At 33.1% G+C, this 25,320-nt stretch overlaps 1 protein-coding gene across 1 annotated transcript in view; it reads right to left on the reverse strand.

The window, feature by feature from the left end:
• The window catches only part of LOC148955927 (NEDD8-activating enzyme E1 catalytic subunit-like), a 43,976-nt gene extending 27,099 nt beyond the window's left edge, over positions 1–16,877 (reverse strand). Inside the window, exons 1-2 of the mRNA XM_089086786.1 lie at positions 16,706–16,877; positions 12,888–13,102 (exon numbers count right to left, since the gene is read on the reverse strand). Of these exons, the coding sequence (XP_088942912.1) occupies positions 12,888–13,102; positions 16,706–16,834 (344 nt within the window). The 5' untranslated portion in view covers positions 16,835–16,877. The remainder of the gene's footprint in view (positions 1–12,887; positions 13,103–16,705) is intronic.
• Between the last annotated feature and the right edge of the window lie 8,443 nt (positions 16,878–25,320).

Genomic DNA, 25,320 nt, shown 5'->3' on the forward strand with positions numbered 1-25,320 from the left:
ATTAGGTGGAGTTGTGGCGGGTGACAGAGGACTATCAATAACACCACTCCCAGTCTGTTCAATCATATTGGGGGGATGTGGCATGAGGTCCCCTAGCACATATTTCAATGTGTTTGGGGACAATTGGTCGAGCCAGCCTGTATTGTCCTCTAATGGAATTTCGTTATGAGGACCCGGTTCAGATTTACTTGTAACATCATCATCTAAATATTCACGTATGAAACTATCTGTCCACCCCGGATCCTCAACCATGTCGATATCACAGCTTAAGTCATCCAGGCTGGCCATTTCCCCAAAAACATCGTTAAGGAAGCCACTTTCCCACTCCATATTCTCTAGGACCAGTGTAGCGTCATCCCTGAACCCTGCTGGTGGTGACAGAATTGGTCCTGTAAATATAGTTGCTTCATCACACCATGGTGTCGCTGGTGGTGGTACTATATTTTTAATCTATATAAAAAAAAAGTTTTATTTTTTATTTAAATTTTTTTAAAGTTAATAAAATTTGTCAATTTATAATAGTCATTGTCACCCAAAAACCACCACCTTAACAAATAAAAGAATAACAAAAAAATTTACATTGCATTATTTATTTAGTAATTTAAAATTAACATGTTAAAAAATATTTTTTTTTTTTTTTTTTTTTTAAGGATACTGATGAATATTGCTTCGAATATTTAACTTTGTATTTTTTAAAATTTATAAATGAAAAAAAAAGGTATTTTTTCAAAAAAATGGGGCAATTGCTCCTTATATATCAATTTTCACCACTACTATCCTAAGCTCCTGCTGGAGCCAGCTTCTAATATTTAATTTTTTAAAAGTATAAATTCCACAACAAGGTATTTTTTCAAGAATAGGGGGCAATTGCTCCTTATATTTCAATTGTCACCACTACTATCCTAAGCTACTGCTGAAGATAGGTTCGAATATTGAACTTTTTATTTTTTAAAAGTATTAATGCCAAAAAAAGGTATTTTTTAAAAAAAAGGGGGGCAAGTGCTACTTATATCTCAAGTGTCACCACTACTATCCTAAGCTCCTGCTGAAGATAGCTTCGAATATTGAACTTTGTATTTTTTAAAAGTATAAATGCCAAAAAACGGTATTTTTCAAAAATAGGGTGCAATTGCTACGTATATCTCATTTGTCACAACTACTATCCTAAGCTACTGCTGGAGCGATATTCGAATATTGAAATTTTTAAAAGTATAAATGACAAAATACGGTATTTTTTAAAAAATAGTGTGCAATTGCTCCTTATATCTAAATTGTCACCACTACTAACCTAAGATCCTGATGTAGCTAGCTTCGAATATTTAAATTTTTATATTTTACAAGTATAAATGCCACAAAAAGGAATTTTTTTTTTTCAAAAATAGGGGGCAATTGCTCCTTATATCTCAATTGTCATCACTACTATCCTAAGCTCCTGCTGAAGATAGGTTCGAATATTGAAATTTGTATTTTTTAAAGGTATAAATTCCACAATAATGTATTTTTTAAATAATAGGGGGGGTAATGCTCCTTATATCTCAAGTGTCACCACTACTATCCTAAGATCCTGCTGAAGCTAGCTTCGAATATTTAACTTTGTATTTTTTTATAAGTATAAATGCCAAAAAAAAGTTTTTTTTTATTATAGTGGGTTCAAGTGATCCTTATCTAACAAGTTACACCACTACTCAACGCATATAAGTAATGCTCGAGTCTCTAATATTGAATTTTTTTATAGTATAAATGACAAACACAGGTATTTTTTTCAATAATCTTTGGCACTTGCTCCTTATATCACAATTGTCACCACTACTATCCTAATCTCATGCTGAAGCTAGCTTCGAATATTGAACTTTTTATTTTTTAAAAGTATAAACTCCATATGTCAGTGGTTGATGGTGCTACCTTCTCAATAATCCGTATTTTCATGTGTCTTTTGCCAACAGATTTGTTTGAAGTTGACCTGGGCTAAATAAATACTTGTAAGAGAGAGAAGAACTTTTTCTCCATTCATCTCAACAATTAAATTGCAATTAAATTGTCGTAGGCTCCTTTTTTAGAACCCTCCCTCCCCTCCCCCTCTCCCGGGGAAGACCCTTTTTCCCGCAGACCTTCATTCTTGTGAGTTATTACGATCTCTTGGCTAGTTAGGGGGGGGGGGGTCTCGGCCTTAACCAAAATTTTAAATAAGACACCAATCCATTTAGGTCTAGAAAAAACAAAAGTTTTTAAATTAATTTAAAAAAAACTCATTAACCCAAATAATTTTTATTAACATTGCTGCGAAGACATATTTGGAAATTATCAAAAAACCTTTTTCCCCGTGTAAATTGCTTATTGAAGATATACATCTTGCTATTTAAAGTCCACTTTGCATGCGACCCCACTTAGAATTCATATCGGATTGAAAAGCGATGGTAGATCTGATAAGGTAGCGGATGTATGCAAATGCACTAGGGCAAAAATACCAGTCTAAAAGTGCGCGTTACCTGTATAGGAGCAATTGTTTTCACTTTCGTTTTTTTTAAATAGTTAGTTTTTTTGTCTAAAAGGAATATTGGAATTTTCGCATTAGAATGCATATTGGTTAGAAGTTAAGAGGTATGTTTTTTTTTTTTTTTTTTTTTTATAGAAATGCATGAAAATCATTAATTTATATAAACAAGCTAATTTGGTTAATTAAATAAAATTAAATATTTTTTATAAAACAAATTTTAATTTTTACTCATCAAAATCTATGTGCCTGAGAAAATTTAACTTATTTTTTGAAAATAGGGATAGAAACAAAAGAAATTATGTATATACTTACAAATTCTGACTGGACTTATATATCTGAACTCCTTGTCAAAAATTGAGTGGGGTTAAGCTCACAATATTCAGTAGCTGAATCTTCAGGCCGAGCTGAGGCATATAAAGCAGTCCACTCCCTTTTCAAGTTCCTTCCAGCTGGCATGGAGCTAACACGGTGGTAAGAGGTCCCTGTCATTGAAAGATTCGAAGGCATTGGCTGGTCCAGGTCTTGTGTAGTTCTAGCAGCGAATTCGATAACTGAAGGTATTGTATCTTGCATTAATATAGCTTCGATATATCTTGCCCTCTTTTCAGAAGGGGGGGTATTGAATGTGTCCACTTACTTTAAAAAAAAATTCATTATTTGTTTTGAAAATAATTAATTTTATTTTAGGAATTTAAAGTAATTTAAAACATTTTTTTTTTTTTTTCAAAATATCTAATCACTTTTTTTTTCAAAAAAATACCTAAAATGTTTAAATTATAATTATAAAAATAAAACATTAAATGAAGACTGGCCTGTAATTATTTTAAAAAACACCCCTAAAAAAAAAAAAAAAAAAGCTGCCGTAAGCTTCAACCTATAGGAGAATTATTTAGAGGTTTCAGCTCCTAAAAACAATAGGCTTCTAAGTATATAAGTACCCTTAGTTCTAGTGTAAGGAAAGAATTTCTTCCTTAACTTAATGATAAGACAATTTCTTTTTTTTTTTTATAATAATGAGAAAATTTTTACTCACCAGAAATTGCTTTGAATTATCCATTTTTTATGTAAATGCTTACAAAAAATGTCAGTTGTGGTATGTTCAATAAAATATTCAAAACTGTTGAGGTATCTAATTTTAAACTTGAATATGTAAAAAAAATAATTAGCTTCTAAAAAATATAAACCGGTTTTTCCATCACGGATGTAACCTAAAAAAAAAAAAAAAACTTGTTTATCATGAAATAGAAATTCAGTTAATTTTGCCAGAAAAAACTTGAAGCAGAACAGATTATAACCAACCTGTTTGGTATGAGCACCTACGCAAAGTATATACCATCAAGCAAATTCCATATGATATTTCAAATTACTATAGAAATGATACCTCTTTGCAAATGACCCTGTTAACCCCAATTCGTTGAAAACCTACATACATATCTATGCCCTAGGCGTAGGGTTCAAATATATAGATGCCTGGCCCGTGGTAAGGCTTATTACGCAATCACTGGTGAAATGCATTGTATGGTTACTACTCATCTCCACATGCAAAATTGACTGGGCAAATAGAATGTAAGACAATTAAAAAGAATTTCGTACAACAATTTTGTCAAATTCCCCGGTGTAAAATTTCTCCTGGAAGATTCAACCCCCCCTCGGAAATCTCCCTCCCCGAGAACGATTCTCCCTATAGAAATACACCCCAATCACAAATCCCCCCCCCCCCCCAAACACCAAACATGTAGGTATACTTCCACATAACAAATAGGATACAATACGTGAACAATGGGCAAATTTCACAACTTAAAGGCCTCTCCCTACGGACTGTGGGGGGTTATCTTACCCCTAAAAATATAGTCATTTGATCTTTCAACTATACTGAACAAAAGGGCCATCTTAAAATTTTGATCGGATAACTATTGGGAAAAAAGGGGCGTGGGGAGGGGGACAGTTGCCATCCAATTTTTTTGGTCACTTAAAAAAGCATTACAGCTTTTAATTTTCTTTCGAATACCCCCTTTTCCAATCTTTTAGGACCCTTATATTGATACAATTTACCCTGGAATAAAAACAATAAAAAAATTAAATAAACACGCATCCATGATTTTTCTTCTGGCAAAGATAATTTCGGAGACCACACTGCCTTTCCATGACGATAAATAAAAGTTCAAATAGGGATAAAATCCTTTTAATAGACACTGTTTTTTATAGCAGTGATAGAAATTCACAAAAATACCAGATATTTCGGTCACATATACAGTGACCGTCATCAGTGGTAAAACTAAAATAAAACAATTTAAAACAAAAGTTTATATACTAAATCAAATAACACTACATATTGTTTGAATCTCTAATTCTTTTCAAAGCAAAGGCGGAAGCTATTCTCTTTGACCTTCTTGGATTCGGTTCATTAGCGTTCAATGATATAACATTTGGACAAAGGTCAATTACATTGGGTGAATTGAACATTTGGTAACTGTCAAGGAAAAAAATTTGGAAGAGAGCTCACATGCCTAGTCTTTTAATCATGTTATGAATGATAAATATTAAAATAGAGACTAAGCAGTTATACATGAACATACATTGGAAACTTTGGTATAAAAAAAGGTTGGTATAAGTATCTTCTGTTTTTTCCACCAAACAAGAAAATATAACTTCATTCATGGCTTCCAACTTTCCAGAGAAAGATTGCAAAAAAAGTTTTCGAAATTATCAACAAATAATGCGGTAATACCTTCGTCAATTCTAGGACCAGGTGTAGTTAATTTTTCATCAAGAACTTTAACGATACAAGAACAATCAGTGCTTGAAAAAGGTCCGAAGTTTTGTTTTAAGCCGGATAAAGTCCCCGTGGAAGACATTATCTCTTCAATAGAAACATCTTTGCATAAAAACGCAAATATAATAAAATATGTTAGCTAAGTAAGAGCTTCCAACGTAAAAACCCTGTCTAATTTTGTATTGAAACCGAATTTTCCTAGTACGACCATCAAAGACATAAGAAGTCTTAAAAGCTTGAAAAGGGATGATTCAATTACCATTACAAAAGCAGATAAGAGTAATACTTTAGTTGTTATGAATACTGATGACTGTGAATCAAAATTAAGATGTTTACTAAATGATAAAAAAACATACAAGAATCTATCGTATAATCCAACAGACTCTTTTACAAATAAACTTAAGAAAGAATTGAAGTGCTTAAAGGATGAAGGAAAAATTACACCTCAACTCTATTACAAATGCCTGCCACGCAGTTCCTTGTGCCCTACATTATATGGACTTCCCAGAATTCATAAGCCTAACCTACCATTACGACCAATTGTGTCAAATTCAAGGTCACCAACAAGTGTTTTGAGCAAATGGTTGGTGTCAATCTGTAAACCACTTTTGTCTACACAAATTTCGTTTATTAAGAATTCTTCGAATTTGGTTGAAAAACTGAAAAAAGTAGAAATTTCTTCGAATTCTTTGCTTTCAAGCTTCGACATTGTATCAATGTACACAAATATTGATGTAGAAGCAGCCGAAACTCTTCTAGAAGGAAAGCTCTTAAGAAATTTGGATTTGATTAGTGGCAAAACAGATTTGTAAGCTTCTTTAATTATGAATTTAGTAATTTTGTTAAATAATTTATCTTATTTTTTTCAATTCAGAAGTGAGTATTTCGAACAAATAAATGGTTTACCTATGGGTGCCCCTTTATCCCCTTTATTAGCTAATATTTTTGTGGAGAATATTGAAAAAATTGCGTTAGATTCATATTTTTTAAAACATATTTTCTGGGGCCGGTATATGGATGACATTATTTCAGTATGGGATTATGGGGAGGAGGAATTAAAAGGATTTTTGAAACATCTTAATTGTTTGGGAGGGGATTTAAAGTTTACCGTTGAATTGGAAGAGAATGGGAAACTTCCTTTCCTTGATGTTCTTCTTTTGACAAATCAAAATAGTCTGGATTTTAAAATTTACAGAAAACAGACAAATAACAATAGATTTTTGTCTTATAGTTCCGGTCACGCTCGCCAAGTAAAAATTGGTTTGATCATTTCTTTAACCGATCGGATCTTTAGTATTTGCTCTCCAAAATTTGTTGAGGAGGAGTTGTCTTTTCTAAGGAAAATTAAATAAAAAAAACAAGTTTTTTTAACTGAAAGTAAGGAACGACGTTAAAACTTAAAACGAACAGAAATTATTCCGTATATGAAGGGGGCTGTCCCCTCCTCAACGCCTCGCTTTTTACGCTAAAGTTTTTATATTGTTTAAAAAAATAGAGTTGTGAGAAAGTCAAACTTTAGCGTAAAGAGCGAGGCGTTGAGGAGGGGACAGCCCCTTTCATATACGGAATAATTTATGTCCGTTGTAAGTTTTAATGTTGTCCCTTACTATAAGTTAAAAAAAACTTGTTTTTTTTATTTAATTTTTGTAAGTTTTTGAATTAATTAATGTTTTGATTTTTGCTAAACGTACATGAATAATTAAAAAAAAATTTGCATATTATATTTGGTTAAATGGCTTTCTCAAAACTTGTTTAATTTTATTTACGAACGTTTTTATTAGTAATAAATATACGTAACTTAGAATTAACTTACGTAACGAACTTCTATATTCATAATTTTTTAACACGTATATTAGGGGGTTCGCCCCCTAGTCAATACCCTGCTCTTTAAACTATATTTCGAATTTTTTTTTCAGTTATTTAAAAATGACCTCTTAATCACAATAAGTTTATCAGTTGAAAAAATTTTTTTTTTTTATTTAATTCCTGATCTTTTTCTTTAATAATGCTGGGAAATCCGGCACCCCCTTCATAGCAATGTCCCTTCCCCCATGAAAACTTCCCTCATGGAAAGATCCTTCCATATAGCCCCCGACCCTCTCCTTCCCCCAACTACCAGAAAAAATCTCCTCTGAAAAAGTCTGTATACTTCCCAATAACCAAAACTATATGTTAACATTGAGTAAAGTTCATAACTTTCAGCCCTCCCCCTGGGGACTTTGGGGGATCAAGGCATCCTAAAAGACATTTTTATCATATTTTCGACCCTGCTAAACAAAATGGCTATCTCAAAATTTTTATCGGATGACTTTGGGAAAAAAATGAGCGTGGGAGGGGGCCTAGTTGCCCTCCATTTTTTTTGGTCTCTTAAAAAGGGCACTAGAACTTTTAATTTCCGTTCGAATTACCCCTCCCACGATATTCTAGGACCACTGGGTCGATACGATAACCCTTGGAAAAAAAAAACAAAAAAAGACAAAAAAAAAACAACTAAACACACATCCGTGATCTTTCTTCTGGCAAAAAATGCAAAATTTCACATTTTTGTAGATAGGAGTTTGAAACCTCTACAGTAAGGTTCTCTGATATGTTGAATACGTTGGTGTGATTTTCATTAAGGTTCTATAACTTTTAGGGGTCTTTCCCCCTTTTTTCGAAAATCAGCCAAATTTTCTCAGGCACGTAACTTTTAATGGGTAAAATTAAACTAATGAAACTTATAAATTTGAAATCAGCATAAAAATCTAATTCTTTTGATGTATCTATTGGTGTTAAACTCCCGCTTTTTAGAGTTTCGGTTACTATTGAGCCGGGTCGCTCCTTACTTACAGTTCGTTACCACGAACTGTTTGTGCTTTCAAGCTTCGACATTGTATCAATGTACACAAATATTGATGTAGAAGCAGCCGAAACTCTTCTAGAAGGAAAGCTCTTAAGAAATTTGGATTTGATTAGTGGCAAAACAGATTTGGAAGTTTCTGTAATTATGTATTTAGTAAGGTTGTGCAGTAAGTTCTCTTATTTTTTTTTTCAATTCAGAGGGGAGTTTTTCTATTAAGTAAATGTTTTACTTGTTGGGGCCTCTTAATCTCCTTTATTAGCTAATATTTTTGTTTATAATATTTAAACAGTTGCGTTAGGTTAATATTTTTTAAAAAATATTTTTTGGGGCCGGTATATGGATGACATAATTTCAGTATGGGATTATGGGGAGGAGGAATTAAAAGTATTTTTAACACATCTTAATTGTTTGGGGGGATTTAAAGTTTACTGTTGAATTGGAAGAGAATGGGAAACTTCCTTTTCTTGATGTTCTTCTTTTGAAAAATCAAAATAGTCTGGATTTTAAAATTTACAGAAAACCGACAAATATCAATAGATTTTTGTCTTGTAGTTCCGGCCACGCTCACCCAGTAAAAATGGGTTTGATCATTTCTTTAACAGTTCGGATCTTTAGTATTTGCTCACCAAAATTTTTTGAGGAGGAGTTGTCTTTTCTAAGGAAAATACTAATGAATAACATATATCCAGAGTGGTTAATTAAATAGACTTTTTCAAAAAGAAGGAAAAGGTTTCTAGAGACTTCCAAGGAAATCTTGGAGACAACTCGGGAGAACGATGTTTTTTGTTCCTTGCCATATGTACCCGGGCTAAGTGAAAAACTTAAAAGAATTTTACAAAGCAATGGTCTAAGGGTAGCTTTAAAGAGTAATAATACTTTGGGTAGTTTTCTAAATTCTGGGAAGGATCTACCTTCATTGGGGCAACAAAGTGGGGTTTATCAGATCCCATGTACTTGTGGAAGCTCATATGTGGGACGTACGAACCAGAGTTTGGAAATGAGATTATTCCAACACAAAGATTCTATTTCTTCGGCTTTAAAGCAAGATTCTAAATCTGAAGATTTTACTTCAGCCCTTTCGGAACATATTTTTAACTTTACAGACCTTTTTATTTCGTTCAAGAATGTCCCTTAGATTTCAAGGGATCGGAGTTTACAGCAAATTTTTCGTGAAACTCTTAAATTAAAAAAAATCTCATTCAAGAATATTGCTTTGAATCGGTATACAGGTGAATATGGGCTGAACTCTATCTATGATAATTTATTAAAATCTGACAGAGTAAAGTTCAATTCACCCAATGTAATTGACCTTTGTCCAAATGTTATATCATTGAACGCTATTGAACCGAATCCAAGAAGGTCAAAGAGAATAGCTTCCGCCTTTGCTTTGAAAAGAATTAGAGATTCAAACAATATGTAGTGTTATTTGATTTAGTATATAAACTTTTGTTTTAAATTGTTTTATTTTAGTTTTACCACTGATGACGGTCACTGTATATGTGACCGAAATATCTGGTATTTTGTGAATTTCTATCACTGTTATAAAAAACACTGTCTATTAAAAGGATTTTATCCCTATTTGAACTTTTATTTATTCTTCTGGCAAAAATAGCAAAATTCCACATTTTTAATTTAGGAGATTGAAACTTCTACATTAGGGTTCTCTGGTACGCTGAATCTGATGGTGTGACTTTCATTAAGATTCCTTGAATTTTAAGGGGTGTTTCCCTCGATTTGAGAAATCAGGTAATGTTTCTCAGGCTCGTAACTTTTGATGGGTAACACTAGACTTGCTGAATCTTATGTATTTGGAATCAGTATAATAAGCTGATTCAATTGATGTATCTATTGATATAAAAATTCCATTTTTTAGAGTTTCAGTTACTATTTAGCCTAGTCGCTCTTTACTTAAAGTTTGTTACTACGAACTGTTTGAAAATATTGAAAGCCGGCTGCTCGTCCTTTTTTTTAGTCATAAGTTTCACAACCAATAATAATCTTCTGCTGTTTCTAGCACCCTTCTTGAAGTTTTTTTACTGCGACCGGAAAGAGGGTCATAGTTAACATATTGTTCATCGGTTCATCAGTTCACCAGGACCAAGTTTACCAGGTCTTTTCGCATCCGCTATTGTGGAACAGTGCGAGATGCATATCAATGAAGTACACGACAACAGACCTGTTTCCAGCTAATGGCATAGGTTCCTGCTGCATGTAATAGGAAGAGAATACGAATATCCTTCGTCGATTCTTTGAATCAGTTGAAAGATGTTTTGTAAATAACAGACACTGTTCCACATTTACTTTTGTAATTTTTTCTCTGTCTCTGTTAAGAAAGCCCCAACACACTACACACTACCCAACAACCGACTACCCACTGGCCATTGTGGCTCATATTTTTTAAACTGTTTAAAGCTCCTCGCCCTTTTTAGAATCAACATGAAAATCCGAAATATTATACATTCGAAAGAGGTTGATACCTCTTAGCCACCCAACATTTATACTGAATATTCAACATAACATATGCATTTATTATAGCTTTAGTTTAAATACTGTGCTTGAAAAAAAGGGATTCTAGATCTATATGTTTGGGTAATTTACAGCAAGTTTGAGGACGCCTTTTATTTACTAGCTTTGGATATTATTTAATACAAGTCTAAATAGGTACCGAGCCCTCTAAAGTACATGAAATAAGATATATTTTGATAAAATTTTTAATCATTCCAAAGCGAGGTAAGGCTGATCTATTCAAGAGCTAGGTAAATCATCCTTACCAAATATAACATACGAATATAGCAATATTGAAAATATGCTATTACAAAACAAGTAAACGGTAGAACTATGTACAAGGAACATCAACGCTACTACAAACCCCAAACCATACCCTGATCAACACTTTCAAAAGTTTTATGTTTTGTGACTAATTTGCCTCTCTTTGAGACACTTTTCACAGTGAAATTGATTACTTCTTCAACGTCAATTTCACGTCTTTCAATTCTGAAAATACACATGCGTGGCCATCTTATTTTGCATAATTCTAGATGGCATTTCAAAATAGTAGGGGATCCTTGTATTTACAACATAGATTAGAATCAAATTTATAACTCAAATAATCCATTTATATTTATTTATAATCTGGAGTGTAGATTATTTACACTATAGATTAAAATCAAGTTTATAGCCCAAATAACAAAATTTATATTTATTCATTAAATAATCAGATTTATATTCATTTTCAAGCCAAACCTAAATAACAACATAAAGTTAGAGTAATGATAAAAAAAAATCGCATAAGACGATAGTGAGTGGAAAAAAGTAGACACGACATACCTGGGTTTTCTATACCATATTCTTATCTTAGAATTATATAGGAAACACGTAAATTGTTCCCGAAAAACTAGTTTTTCGGGAATCCAGGACGACATACCTGGGTTTTCTATACCATATTCTTATCTTAGAACTATATAGGAAACATATAAATTGTTCCCGAAAAACTAGTTTTGCCACTTCTTCAAATTTCTTATAATGTGTATATATAATTTATATATATATATGTAAATTTGTATATATAATTTTAATTTGTATATATAACTTATAATTTGTATATAAATTTGTACCTTTTTTTGAAGGCACTCCTAACTTCATTTCATTTGAAGAATCTTTAGTTTTTAGCGCAGATTTTAGAAAAATTATACAATTCTGGGTTGAGCTGAATAGTAGCACTAACTCTGAGATAAGCTTCATTAGTGATTCAGGATAATTAAAAGCAAATACTTCTGTGTTCAGGGATAACGTCAGTTTGCTTCATGACAGTATTTTGTATAATACTTCAATCATTCATACATTAATTTTACAAGATTATACATATAATACTTATAATGATCTCAGTATTTTGTATATCTTCTCTTCATTTTTTAAATTGACAGATGACAAATCAACAATAATAATAACTGTCACTCCACAACACATCTCGGAGAGTTCGGGGTTAGAGGGGGGGGGAGACTCGTAATATTATTAACATCATAGTATTTATAATATTTACACTACTTCATTATTCAAATATACATACTATGAGCAATATTTAAACATATATTGTCGAGCGAGCAATATTTGTATTTTGTATTTATCAAAATTGGCACACTACTATTTTTCGGCATGAAAAAACGATCTAGATAGGCAACAACTTTGGGAGAAATTATTATCCCCTCCCATCTTGCTTACTATTTTTCATAAATCGCATGCTGACTGAAATTAGAGACCCATGAAGATGAAATTCTTGAATACAAGTAGGAGGACATTCAAAACTCAATTTATTTGTTGACAAATCAGTTGACGCAGATTCTAGTGAAACATTCCTGTTTGTTAGCTGTGAAGTGAGTCTTAGATTCAGAATTGAGACCGAACAACCGGTGACTATTGTTTGTATAAGAATATATTTTGTAATAAGATAAATTTTTGTTTTACGGTGAAAAAAAAAACAATTTAGATAGGACTTTGGAAAAACTCGTAGAATACCTTAATAAATTTTTGAAAATCATTTTTAAATGAGGTCACAAATACTCAAACGTCTAATACCCAAATAATTTTACTTTCTATAGCAAATAAAATAAACTTAAAGTCGTTTGGCGAAAGAGATTAAAAAAACTGTTGTTCTGCTCACCAGGCAAAACTCGGTCCCCTGGTACTTATTTTAAATATCTTAACATTGACACAAGTCAAGCATTGGTTATTTCAACTAAATTGGACAATACTGAATATTGTATAAATTTTACAAAGGATACGGTACAACCTGAGCCCCGGGGATTCTCTTGTTGATAAAGGATGCAGCAACCTCGGCTTTCGGCTTGTCAATATCACTCTGACGGAACAGAAACTGGCGATTCAAGTTGGACAAGTCTATAGTATCCATATCTATGACATGCATGTTCAAAAATCCCATGAGGGATAAACTCTTAAGTAGTTCACATCCCAGTCCTCCAGCACCAACAACTAGGATCTAAAAAGCAAAATTTACTTCAATAAGGTTTGTCCATGTTAATGTCAAAACAGTGGACCCGTTCTTTGAGACATCAAAGTGCTTTCGACAGGAAACAGAAATATGAAACATCTTTTGACATGAAACAGAAAATCCGGTGACTCTGATTAGGCCGTTCTTTTGCAAATATCCTTTTTAATTCTGCTCTGATCAATGGTCTAAGGACTAAGGACTTTTTGTCATCAAAGTTGTCTCTTCAATGTTCTATTTGATGGTGAACTGGAGGATCTTAGCACTTCGATCGCAGAAAATAAATATAATACGTAAGCTGTAAGATCTTAGCACTTTGACAAAGCAAAAAACGATTATCAGAGCAAAAAGAAGTAAGATCTTAAATGTAAGAATCTTAGCATTTTGATGAGTCCAGAATGGGCTTAATAACACAACCATGTAGGTGGAGACAAGTCAAAACCTTGAAAGAGAGGGTTCAGATTTTATCTGGAGGGACAGAAACATTGATTTAGAAACGCAAAATTTAATTTTGGGTGACATTATTTTTCTATTTTCCAAGAGGGGGTATCTTATCGCCATTTCAGAGACCATGTCCCCCTATAAAATGGCGGTACTCATAGCTTAATTTGACTTTGTTACAACTTTTTCTAGGATCTTACACATTCTTTCTACTGGTACATTAGGTTTTTTTTTACGATAATATGGGGCTTTTTGTGCAATGGTACTTTTATACGGTTCAGTCGAAAATTAAATGTTACCTGAAGAAAGGGCCAGGAGCACCGATTTACGAAAATGCAGAGGCGGGGTGGTACCAAAAAAAGGCACTTCCAAACTCTACAAAATGATCCAGCCTACCCGCCCCTCCACAGATCGGTGCACCTGGAAAACCTTTCCTAGATCAATTTTGCAAAAAGATTAGAAAACCTTAACCCTCATACCTTATCATAGATCATTATTGAAAAGACAAACAGCCTAAAATCAATCTTAACACCTATTGAAAGGTACTTTTTCAATAGAAAGGTCTTTCTTTCATTTTCTCTTATGTAATATGGTTAGTTTATAGAATATTGCACATTCAAGCTGAAATACATAGTACACACAATAATGGATAGAACAGGTCAATCTAGGGGGATCTACCCTCTTTCACTTTTCTCCAAAAGAGCACAGTCAAAGTATTCCCATTTAGAAACCCTTTATTCTCTTTTGGGTATGTAGCCCGCTAGAACTTTCCCCATTTATTATGTTGTTTTAACAACAGACTTTTTACAGTTGACTTTTTACCTTACTTTTTACAGTTCTCCAGCAGACGCAGCACAAAATGAGCGCAAATTTTTTCATTTTGATTATTCACACAATGTAGAATGAGTCATAGTGCAAGTCCACTCCTTTAAGTGAAGGTTCTGCAGACAATATTTTTCCATACTTTTCCCAGTTCTCCAGCAGATGCAGCACAAAATGAGCGCAAATTTTTTCATTTTGATTATTCACACAATGTAGAATGAGTCATTGAACAAGTCCGCTCCTTTAAGTGAAGGTTCTGCAGACAAATTTTTTCCTTACTTTTCACAGTTCTCCAGCAGATGCAGCAAAATGAGCGCAATTTTTTTTCATTTTGATTATTCACATAATGTAGAATGAGTCATAGTGCAAGTCCGCTCCTTTAAGTGAAGGTTCTGCAGACATATTTTTTTCCTTGCTCTTTACAGTTCTCCAACAGATGCAGCACAAAATGAGCGCAAATTTTTGCATTTCGATTATTCAGACAATGTAGAATGAGTCATAGAGCAAGTCCGCTCCTTTAAGTGAAAGTTCTGTAGAGGTGAAAAAAATTTACCAACTCACCTTACTAACTAGTACTACACACCGTTCATTCCAGCACCAATCCACCTAAGAACTTGACACTACTCCTCCAACAACTCACTCTGCTCAGACATTTAACCATCAATCCCTCCCATGAAATTTTTGCTTCCCTTTTTTCTTATTACCTCTTTCAATTCCAGTTGACAATGTTCTGCTTTTTATTTCGTATTCATCATAGGCAGCGGAATTGAAGTGGGCTCTATGTATTTTTTTTTCACCAGACCACTTCATATGGATGAAGTTGTCAAAGAAACTTTGAAGGAAAAATTAATCGATTGAAAATTCTAGTGACCTTTTTAAGAATCAAAAGTAATTGGAACAATACTTCTTTTTACCCTTTTTGAATACCCTCACCCTCAAGACTGATCAAAATTTGTAGTTAGCTAGTTTGTTCAAAATAGTCTAAAGGTCAAATAACTATGCCTTTGGGGATGACATGACCTCACACAGCACCTGAGGCAGGGGTTGTAAATTATGCAGTTTGACTATTGCTTATATAGGATTTATGATTGGAAAGGGGAGGGGGTGGGGTGTTTGATCCTGCACCATTAGATTAGAACTTTTTTATTTAAATTCAAATATGTAAACAATCATAAAACTCCACATACCTAGTGGTAAACTTCTGCACTGCCAATTAAATAAAAGTAAAATTAAACCGGCCTTAAAGTGACTTGTAAAAAAAAAGAAAATATAAACAAAAATTGTAACTATAGTCCTGCAGATTTACATTTTAGAAAATTTTTCAGCAACCTCTGAAACAATTATTTATCTGAATGTTCCCTGATTTTAGCTGGAATGGAGCTCCAGATTTTTGGTATAGTTTGACAAGATCTTAAGCTCGCTCTTGATTATTGGATGAGTTTCACACGACAAATCCGATCTAGGAGTCGTTGGGTAATTACGGTAATGGGAACTAGTTAGGAAAATCCTAAAAAAAATTCAAAGGATGCATTATGTACACCCATGTTACCGAAAGGGCGTATCAACAATACTATTACTGCTGCTGCTACTAGCCTACTATTGCTACTAGTCATCAAAAGACATAGAGGGCATTAGTCCTGTGTTCATTTAGCACCGCATTTTTCCTGAGGAGGACGGGTTTCACTAGCATTTGCATATATGGTCATGCACGTCAATCAGGGGGGAGAGGTAATTACCCTCTCCTCTAGATTTTGTGCACCCCCTAGACTTTAATTTCTTTTTTTCTGGTATTTCCGTTGAAAAAATGCTTTTTTTTAGTATTCGGTATGTTTTTTTTTATATGTTTGGAATAAACCCTTTTCAGCATAAAATTTTTAGTGTTTTCATTGGATTTTTTGTTTGTATTTGGTATTATTTTAAGTATAATTTCTTTTCAGCATTAAAACTCTTTCTCCTGTCTAATTCGATTTTGCCATGAAAGTGACTGCGTTTTTCCATGAGAAGACAAATTTTACTTGCATTTATTTACACAGCCAAACCCTTCAATTAAGAAGGAGGCAGTTGCCCCCCTCTCTAGATTTTTGTGCATTCCATAGACTTAAAAATAAATTTTTTTTTTCATGTATTTTCAATTTTTTAAATCAATAAACAATTCAAAGTTGCGCCCCCCCCTCCCCGCCTAGATTCGGAAGAATAAAACTAAAGAATGTATTCAGAAGAATAAATTCTTTCAGATGGTAAGTTAAGATGGCAATTCAAATAAAAAAATTGACTAGAAATAAAAGGCATTTGAAATTGAGTCTAGAAATAAAAGGCGTTTGGAAGACTTACTTTGCAATATTTTTGCATTTCGCTTAAGAGCGTTTCAGAAGGCTCAAAAGATCCGTCTGCACAGGGCCCAGTTCTAGTTAACAGTTTGTTCAAGTGATTCCATCGTCCATTCCCAGTATTTGTTTCCATTTCGATTGTTCCTAATATTAGTGCTTAAATATTCCTAGAAAGAAAAAAAATTGTTACAAAGAAGATTGAGCATATATATTGCTTCAAAAACAATCAATTGTCTTCACAACTGTCAAAACACTTCACCACTTGTGTCAACTTCTTATTGTCTTCACAAACCGTCAAGACAGGAAATAGGAATCTTTCTGAAGCGAATCAAATCAAGACCATTTCTTAAGTTATTTTAAGATGTAGAGTTAGCATGTGCTTGACTCATGGTTTGGCATAGCCATAAATATATTTTCTAAGAGCAACAGTTAATATTAACAATCAGAAAATTTTGTGCGTGATAGCACAACAATTTTCAACCATAAATGTTGTTTGAAATTTGTTGTGCTACCACGCAAAAAATTTTCTTAGCCGATCAGGATTCATTGCACTTTCAACTACTCTTTGTAATCGAGTGCACAAGCAGGTATCACAAAAATTGAGGATTTTCTTGTCACAAAAAAATAATTTTGATTTTTTTTTTGCATAAAGAAAGCTAAGATCAACCGTGAATTTTGCTTTTGAATCTCCTGCATTGTTTGCTTTATGGACTTATTAGATTTGTCCCAAAAAGACACTTTTGATAAGAGGAATCATGAATTTCAGCCTTTTTTTGTGAAATCAAAGAGAATCTACGAGAGGGATAGTAAAGCCACTACAACAAAGGGGATTACTAAAATTGTTATTAAAAGAAAGAAATTTACGTTTATCTACATTAAGAGAAAGGCCTATGTCTGAAAAAGAAGTAGCAACACGAGAAACCATGTTAGATAGACCAATCGAATGAGCCTTTTTTGAAATTTCTACGACAACGCCTTCTATAAAAACCTTATATGCCCCCAGGGCAAAACTTACTACCCTTACCCCGAGGGTTGTGGTGGAGTTTCCTCCTCAAAAATATATTTTCTATCTGGAAATCAACTACGCTGAACAAAATACCTATCTCAAAATTTTGATTGGATGTGTTTGGGTTAAGGATGGGCTTTGGGGGGGGGGGGGCTAGTTGCCCTCCAATCACTTTCGACTATTAAAAAGGCCACTAGCCCTTTGAAGTTGCAATCGGATGAGAATTTTTTGAAGTTTCTACGACAACACCTATTAAAAAAAACTTATATGGCCCTAGGGCATAAATTAAAACCATTGCCCCGAGGGTTGTAGAGGTTTGTCCTCCTCAAAAAGATATTTTATATCCAAAAATCAACTACGCTGAACAAAATGGCTATCACAAAATTTTGATTGGATGTGGTTTGGGAAAGGGTGGGCGTGAGAGGGGGGTTAGTTGCCCTTCAATTACTTTCGACTATTAAAAAGGGCACCAGCCCTATGAATTTCCAATCGAATGAACCTTTTTTGAAGTTTCTACGACAACACCTTCTATAAAAACCTTATATGCCCCTAGGACATACCTTACTACCCCTGCCCCGAGGGTTGTGGGGGAGTGTCCTCCTCAAAAAAGATATTTTCTAACGGGAAATCAACTACCTGAACAAAATGCCTATCTCAAAATTTTGATTGGATGTGTTTGGCAGAATAATGGGTGTTGGGGGGGGGGGCTAGTTGCCCTCCAATCACTTTTGACTATTAAAAAGGGCACTAGCCCTTTGAATTTCCAATCGGATGAGCCTTTTTGAAGTTTTTACGACAACGTCTATTAAAAAAACCTTATATGCCCCCAGGGTATAACTTAAAACCCTTACCCCGAGGGTTGTAAGGGAGTGTCCTCCTCAAAAACCTATTTTATATCTGAAATCAACTACGCTGAACAAAATGGTTATCTCAAAATTCTGATTGGATGTGTTTGGGGGAATGATGGGCGTGGGGGTGCTAGTTGCCCTCCAATCACTTACGAATATTAAAAATGGCACTAGCCCTTTGAATTTCCAATCGAATGAGCCTTTTTTTGAAGTTTCTACGACAATACCCTGAGGGTTGTGGTGGAGGGTCATCCTGAAAAAGATATTTTCTATCTGGAAATCAACTACGCTGAACAAAATGGATATCTCAAAATTTTGATTGGATGTGTTTGTAAAAATGATGGGCGTGGAAGGGGTGTTAGTTGCATTCCAATCACTTTAGAGTATTAAAAAGGGCACTAGCCATTTCAATTTTCAATCAAATGAGCTCGTTTTGAAGTTTCTACGACAACGCGTTCTATCAAAACCTTATATGCCCCCGGGGCATAACTTACAACCCTTGCTCTGAGGGCTGTGGGGGAGTGTCCTCCTAAAAAAAAACAATTTCTATCTGGAAATCCACAACACTGACCAAAATGGCTATCTAAAAATTTTGATTGGATGTGTTTGGGGAAAAGATGGGCGAAGGAGTGGGGCTAGTTGCCCTCAAATTACTTTCGACTATTAAAAAGGGCACTAGACCTTTGAATTTCCAATTGAATGAGCCTTTTTCAAGTTTTTACCACAAAGATTGCAATTAAAACTTATATGCCCCCAGGGCATAACTTATAATTCTTGCCCTAAAGACTGTGGGGGAATGTCCTGCTCAAAGGCATAATTTCCTGAACTTTAACTGCGTGGAACAAAATGGCTATCTCCAAATTTTAATTGGATGTGTTTGGGGAAATGGTGGGCGTGGAAGGGGTGTTAGTTGCCTTCCAATTACTTTCGACTATTAAAAAGGGTACTAGCCATTTCAATTTCTAATCGAATGAGCCCTTTTTGAAGTTTCTACGACAACGCGTTCTATAAAAAACTTTATATGCCCCCAGGGCATAACTTACAACCCTTGTCCTGAGGGCTGTGAGGGGGCTACGTTGAATAGAATGGATATCTCAAAATTTTGATTGGATGTGATTTGGGAAAGGCTGGGCGTGAGAGGGGGGTTAGTTGACCTTCAATCACTTTCGACTATTAAAAAGGGCACTAGCCCTATGAATTTCCAATCGAATGAGCCTTTTTTAAATTTCTACGACAACGCCTTCTATAAAAACCTTATATGCCTCCAGGGCAAAACTTACTACCCTTACCCCGAGGGTTGTGGGGGAGTGTCCTCCGCAAAAATATATTTTCTATCTGGAAATCAACTACGCTGAACAAAATACCTATCTCAAAATTTTGATTGGATGTGTTTGGGTTAAGGATGGGCGTTGGGGGGGGGGGGCTAGTTACCCTCCAATCACTTTCGACTGTTAAAAAGGGCACTAGCCCTTTGAATTTGCAATCGGATGAGAATTTTTTGAAGTTTCTACGATAACGCCTATTAAAAAAAACCTTATATGGCCCTAGGGCATAAATTAAAACCATTGCCCAATGGGTTGTAGGGGTTTGTCCTCCTCAAAAAAGATATTTTCTATCCGAAAATCAATTACGCTGAACAAAATGGCTATCACAAAATTTTGATTGGATTTGTTCGGTGGAATGAAGGGCGGGAGGGGGGCTAGTTGCTCTCCAATCACTTTTGACTATTAAAAATGGCACTAGCAACTCCAATTTCCAATCGAATGAGCCCTTTTCGAAGTTTCTACGACAACTCCTTCGATACGAAGTGCTCGGGTATGTAGAAGAAGAAATAAATAATACATTGTGCCCATATCGTTCTTTACTTAGGCGTTCTTTACTATCGTTCTTTACTATTGCGCTGGCTATGATTACCCGTTTATGGGTCTCCATCACGGCATTCATTCGACTGTCTGTAGCCGTTGTGTATCATTAAGCGAAACAGTACCAAAATAACTTAGGGAAAATGCAATGCCAACGCACAATTCAGGGTAAATATTGGCACATAAGGGGGCGAGGGTAGAGTTCGGTACTTGTGTCTTATATCCACCACACCCAAGAAGTGAAGTTAGGTTAATCCTAATGAAGCAATTCTTGCTTCATAATATGCAGAATAATTGTAGCCAACCCATTTTGCATGCGTATCCACTATTCTTTACCCCCTCCCCCTCCCACCAAGGTGCAAACATATAGCCCAAGTTATATATTTTCCAGCTATTCTTGCAATGCATTTCTACTCCCGTACCTGTAAGTTGAATACGCAGTGGCGTAATTTCATCAAAATCCAAATCCATCAAAATCATCAAAATCCCAAATCAAGTAAAAATGACAGTAAAAACTACAAAATAAGAATTTAGAGCCATAAAGGTACTATTTAGTATTATAAAGGTACTTAGTAGTACTATAAAGATAAAGATAAGCTTAAAAAAACTGATCTGCTTCTGTTGATGCTTGAATTATGCACATATCTTAGATTTGAGAAGATTTTGAAAAAACTGAATTTTATCTGGGGGGGGGGACTGGGGTCTGGAAGGAGGGGCAAATCGAGGCCTTTGAGGGGCAGTTGTCTCTTTTTCCTATAGAAAATTACGCCCCTGATTAGGAGAGGGGAGTTAAAGCATAACGGATATAAATGCAAAACGTTTTAGCCACAATTATTCTTCATATTATGAAGCAAGAATTGTTTCATTAGGATTAATCTAACTTCATTTCTAGGGTGTGGTGGCTATAAGACACAAGTATCGAACTTTACCCTCGCCCCCTTATGTGCTAATATTTACCCTGAATTGTGCGTTGGCATTGCATTTTCCCTAAGTTATTTTGGTACTGTTTCGCTTAATGATACACAACGGCTATAGACAGTCGAATGAATGTAATTTATATTTCTCTCGTGCATTTTTCCGTTTCTTGATTACGCCCCTCTTTTGTTCAAATAGATTTAATGATGAAGAAGCAACTTCGATAAAACCAAGAAACGGAAAAATACATTTTAAATATTTAATTTCAACACATATATTTACGGTAAAGTGAAGTGAAGTACTTTTTGGAATGAATTTGTATTGAAATTTATCTTTGTATTAAAATTTATTGTTTCCTTTAAAAATCAAATCATATTTTTATTGTCTATACATTTATTTTATGGTAGTTTCTTAGGGGCTTTTTAGTAGAAGACCAGCTACTACCACAGGGGGGACAAGATCACAGCCAATCAGAGGGCTAGAATACAAGGGGGAGTGACATCACAGCCAAACGCTCATTGAATACTACGAGTACAAGATTACACACCTCTTTCTAGGCAGATCAGGGAGCTAGAAATACTGCGAGTACAAGGTGACATCACTTGACCTCCAATGAATTTTCCATGAATTTATGTAACAGGATGTTGTCGAAACTGCTTATTATCTATTCTGACACATTTCCACCTTATGTAATATGATGATTTGTATTTGATACAGACAAGAATTAAGTTGAACTTATATAGCTTCGATTTTGTAAGAATTCAAAAAATCGATAGGATTCATGGGAATTTAAATGTATCTGTGCACAGTTGCCAGAACAAAGGAAACGTCATAGATTAATTGACATTTTAAGGGATACCACCAATGACCCTAGCCACCAAGGACCTCAACCTCCAAGGGTCCCTTCTCCCAACCTCCAAGGGGCCCCTTTCCTTCAACTTTTTGGGCCCATCCCCACCATTTCTTATACTTTTTTTGAAGTTTTTTATTTAACTTTTTATGTTTTTTTAACATAATTGTTTTGTTTCAAATTTTTTTTACAGGTATAAGAATGACATAAAACATTCTTAAGTCATAAAAAATTCACATTTAAGCTAAATTTCTCAACGTTTGTAGATGTTTGTTGTCCTAAACCTATGATTTGGGATGCTTTGTTTACTTTTTCGCACTTTTCTCACCTAGGTTTCTTAGCCAGTCGAAGGTGTGTGTTGTCTGAAATCTATGATTTAGGGTATTTGGTTTACTATTTTGAACTTTTCTTAGCTAGGTTTCTTAACCTTTCGTAGGTGTGTGTTGCATGAAACTTATGATTTGGGATGTCGAGTTTGCTATTTTGGACTTTTGTATCTCAGTCAATAAATTGAATTTTATTTTCAGTTACATTTTCAATTTCTAAGGTAAATTGTAAATTTCGGTCATATGTGTTAAGGTGATCTAGAAAGCCCCTAAGTTCAATTTCCTCATAATTCCAGAGCGATATTACATCAGCCATATAACGCCCGCAATAGACATGTTTTCAAAAATATGAATTTAAGGCCCAATTTTTGGAGGTAAGCATTGAGAATAATTATTTTAAATTTCTGAAACTGATTATTTAAAAGAAATGATTGCTTAAAATATTAATTGCTTATCAACTATGAGATATAAATCTCAGGAAATGCTCAATCTATTGAGAGATACATATCATTTTTTATTTTGGTGGGATGCCTTGAGAATAATTATTTTAAATTTCCAAAACTGATTATTTAAAGGAGCTGAAGGCTTAAATATCAAATGCCTATCAACTATGAGATATCTCAGGGAATGCTAACTCTATTAAGAGATATATATTACTTTTTTTATTTGGAGGGAATGCCTTGAGAATAATTATTTTAAATTTCTGAAACTAATTACTTAAAAGAGATGAAGGCTTAAATATTAATTGCTTATCAACTATAAGATATAAATCTCAGGGAATGCTAACTCTATTAAGTGATATATATTATTTTTTATTTTGGTGGGATGCCTTGAGAATAATTGTTTTAATTTCTGAAACTAATCATTTAAAAGAGATGATGGCTCAAAATATTAATTGCTTATGAACTATGAGATATAAATCTCAGGGAATACTACTTCTATTAAGAGATACATGTTATTTTTTTATTATGGTGAGATGCCTTGAAAATAATTATTTTAAATTTCTAAAACTGATTATTTAAAGGAGATGTATGCATAAATATTAATTGCCTATCAACTATGAGATATCTCAGGGAATGCTAACTCTATTAGGAGATATATATTACTTTTTTTTGTTTAAAGGGCATTTTTATTTTATATATATTACTTTTTTGATATTACTTTTATATATTACTTTTTTATATTACTTTTTTTATTTGGAGGGCATGCCTTGAGAATAATTGTTTTAAATTTCTGAAACTAATTATTTTAAAGGGATGAAGGCTTAAATATTAATTGCTTATCAACCATATAATATAAATCTCAGGGAATGCTAACTCTATTAAGAGATGTACATTTTTTTTTATTTTGGTGGGATGCCTTGAGAATAATTATTTTAAATTTCTGAAACTGATTATTTAAAAGAGATGATTTCTTAAAATATTAATTGCTTATCAACTATGAGATATAAATCTCAGGGAATGCTAACTCTATTAAGAGATACATATTATTATTTTTATTTTGGTAGGATGCCTTGAGAATAATTATTTTAAATTTCTGAAACTGATTATTTAAAAGAGAAGAAGGCTTAATTATTAATTGCTTATCAACTATGAGAAATAAATCTAAGGGAATGCTAACTCTATTAAGATATATATATATATATATATATATATATATATATATATATATATATATATATATATATATATATATATATATATATATATATATATATATATATATATATATATATATATATATATATATATATATATATATATATATATATATATATATATATATATATATATATATATATATATATATATATATATATATATATATATATATATATATATATATATATATATATATATATAATGATTATTCAAAGAGATGACTGCTTAAATATTAATTATTTATCAACTATGAGATATAAATCTTAGGGAATGCTAACTCTATTAAGAGATATATTTTATTGTTTTTATTTGTAAGGAATGATATATATATTTTTTTATTTTGGGGGGATGCCTTGAGAATAATTATTTTAAATTTCTGAAACTGATTACTTAAAAGAGATGAATGCTTAAAATATTAATTGCTTATCAACTATGAGATATAAATCTCAGGGAATGCTAACTCCATTAAGAGATACATATTATTTTTTTCATTTTTCTGGGATGCCTTGAGAATAATTATTTTAAATTTCTGAAACTGATTATTTAAAATAGATGAAGGCTTAAATAGTAATTGTTTATCAATTATTAAATATAAATCTCAGGGAATGCTAACTCTATTAAGAGATATATATTATTGTTTTTATTTGTAAGGAATGCCTTGAGAATAATTATCTTTAATTTCTGAAACTGATTGTTTAAAAGAGAAGAATGCTTAAATATTAATTGCTTATCAACTATGAGATATAAATCTCAGGGAATGCTAACTCTGTTAAGAGATATATATATATTATTTTTTTTTATTTTGGTGGGATGCCTTGAGAATAATTATTTTAAATTTCTGAAACTGATTATTTAAAAGAGATGAAGGCTTAAATAGTAATTGTTTATCAATTATTAAATATAAATCTCAGGGAATGCTAACTCTATTAAGAGATATATATTATTGTTTTTATTTGTAAGGAATGCCTTGAGAATAATTATCTTTAATTTCTGAAACTGATTGTTTAAAAGAGAAGAATGCTTAAATATTAATTGCTTATCAACTATGAGATATAAATCTCAGGGAATGCTAACTCTATTAAGAGATATATATTATTTTTTTATTTTGGTGGGATGCCTTGAGAATAATTATTTTAAATTTCTGAAACTGA

Source organism: Artemia sp. Qi Xiang Cuo, chromosome 1 (assembly GCF_049724085.1).
Source record: "Artemia sp. Qi Xiang Cuo chromosome 1, ASM4972408v1, whole genome shotgun sequence".
Lineage (NCBI taxonomy): Eukaryota > Metazoa > Arthropoda > Branchiopoda > Anostraca > Artemiidae > Artemia > Artemia sp. Qi Xiang Cuo.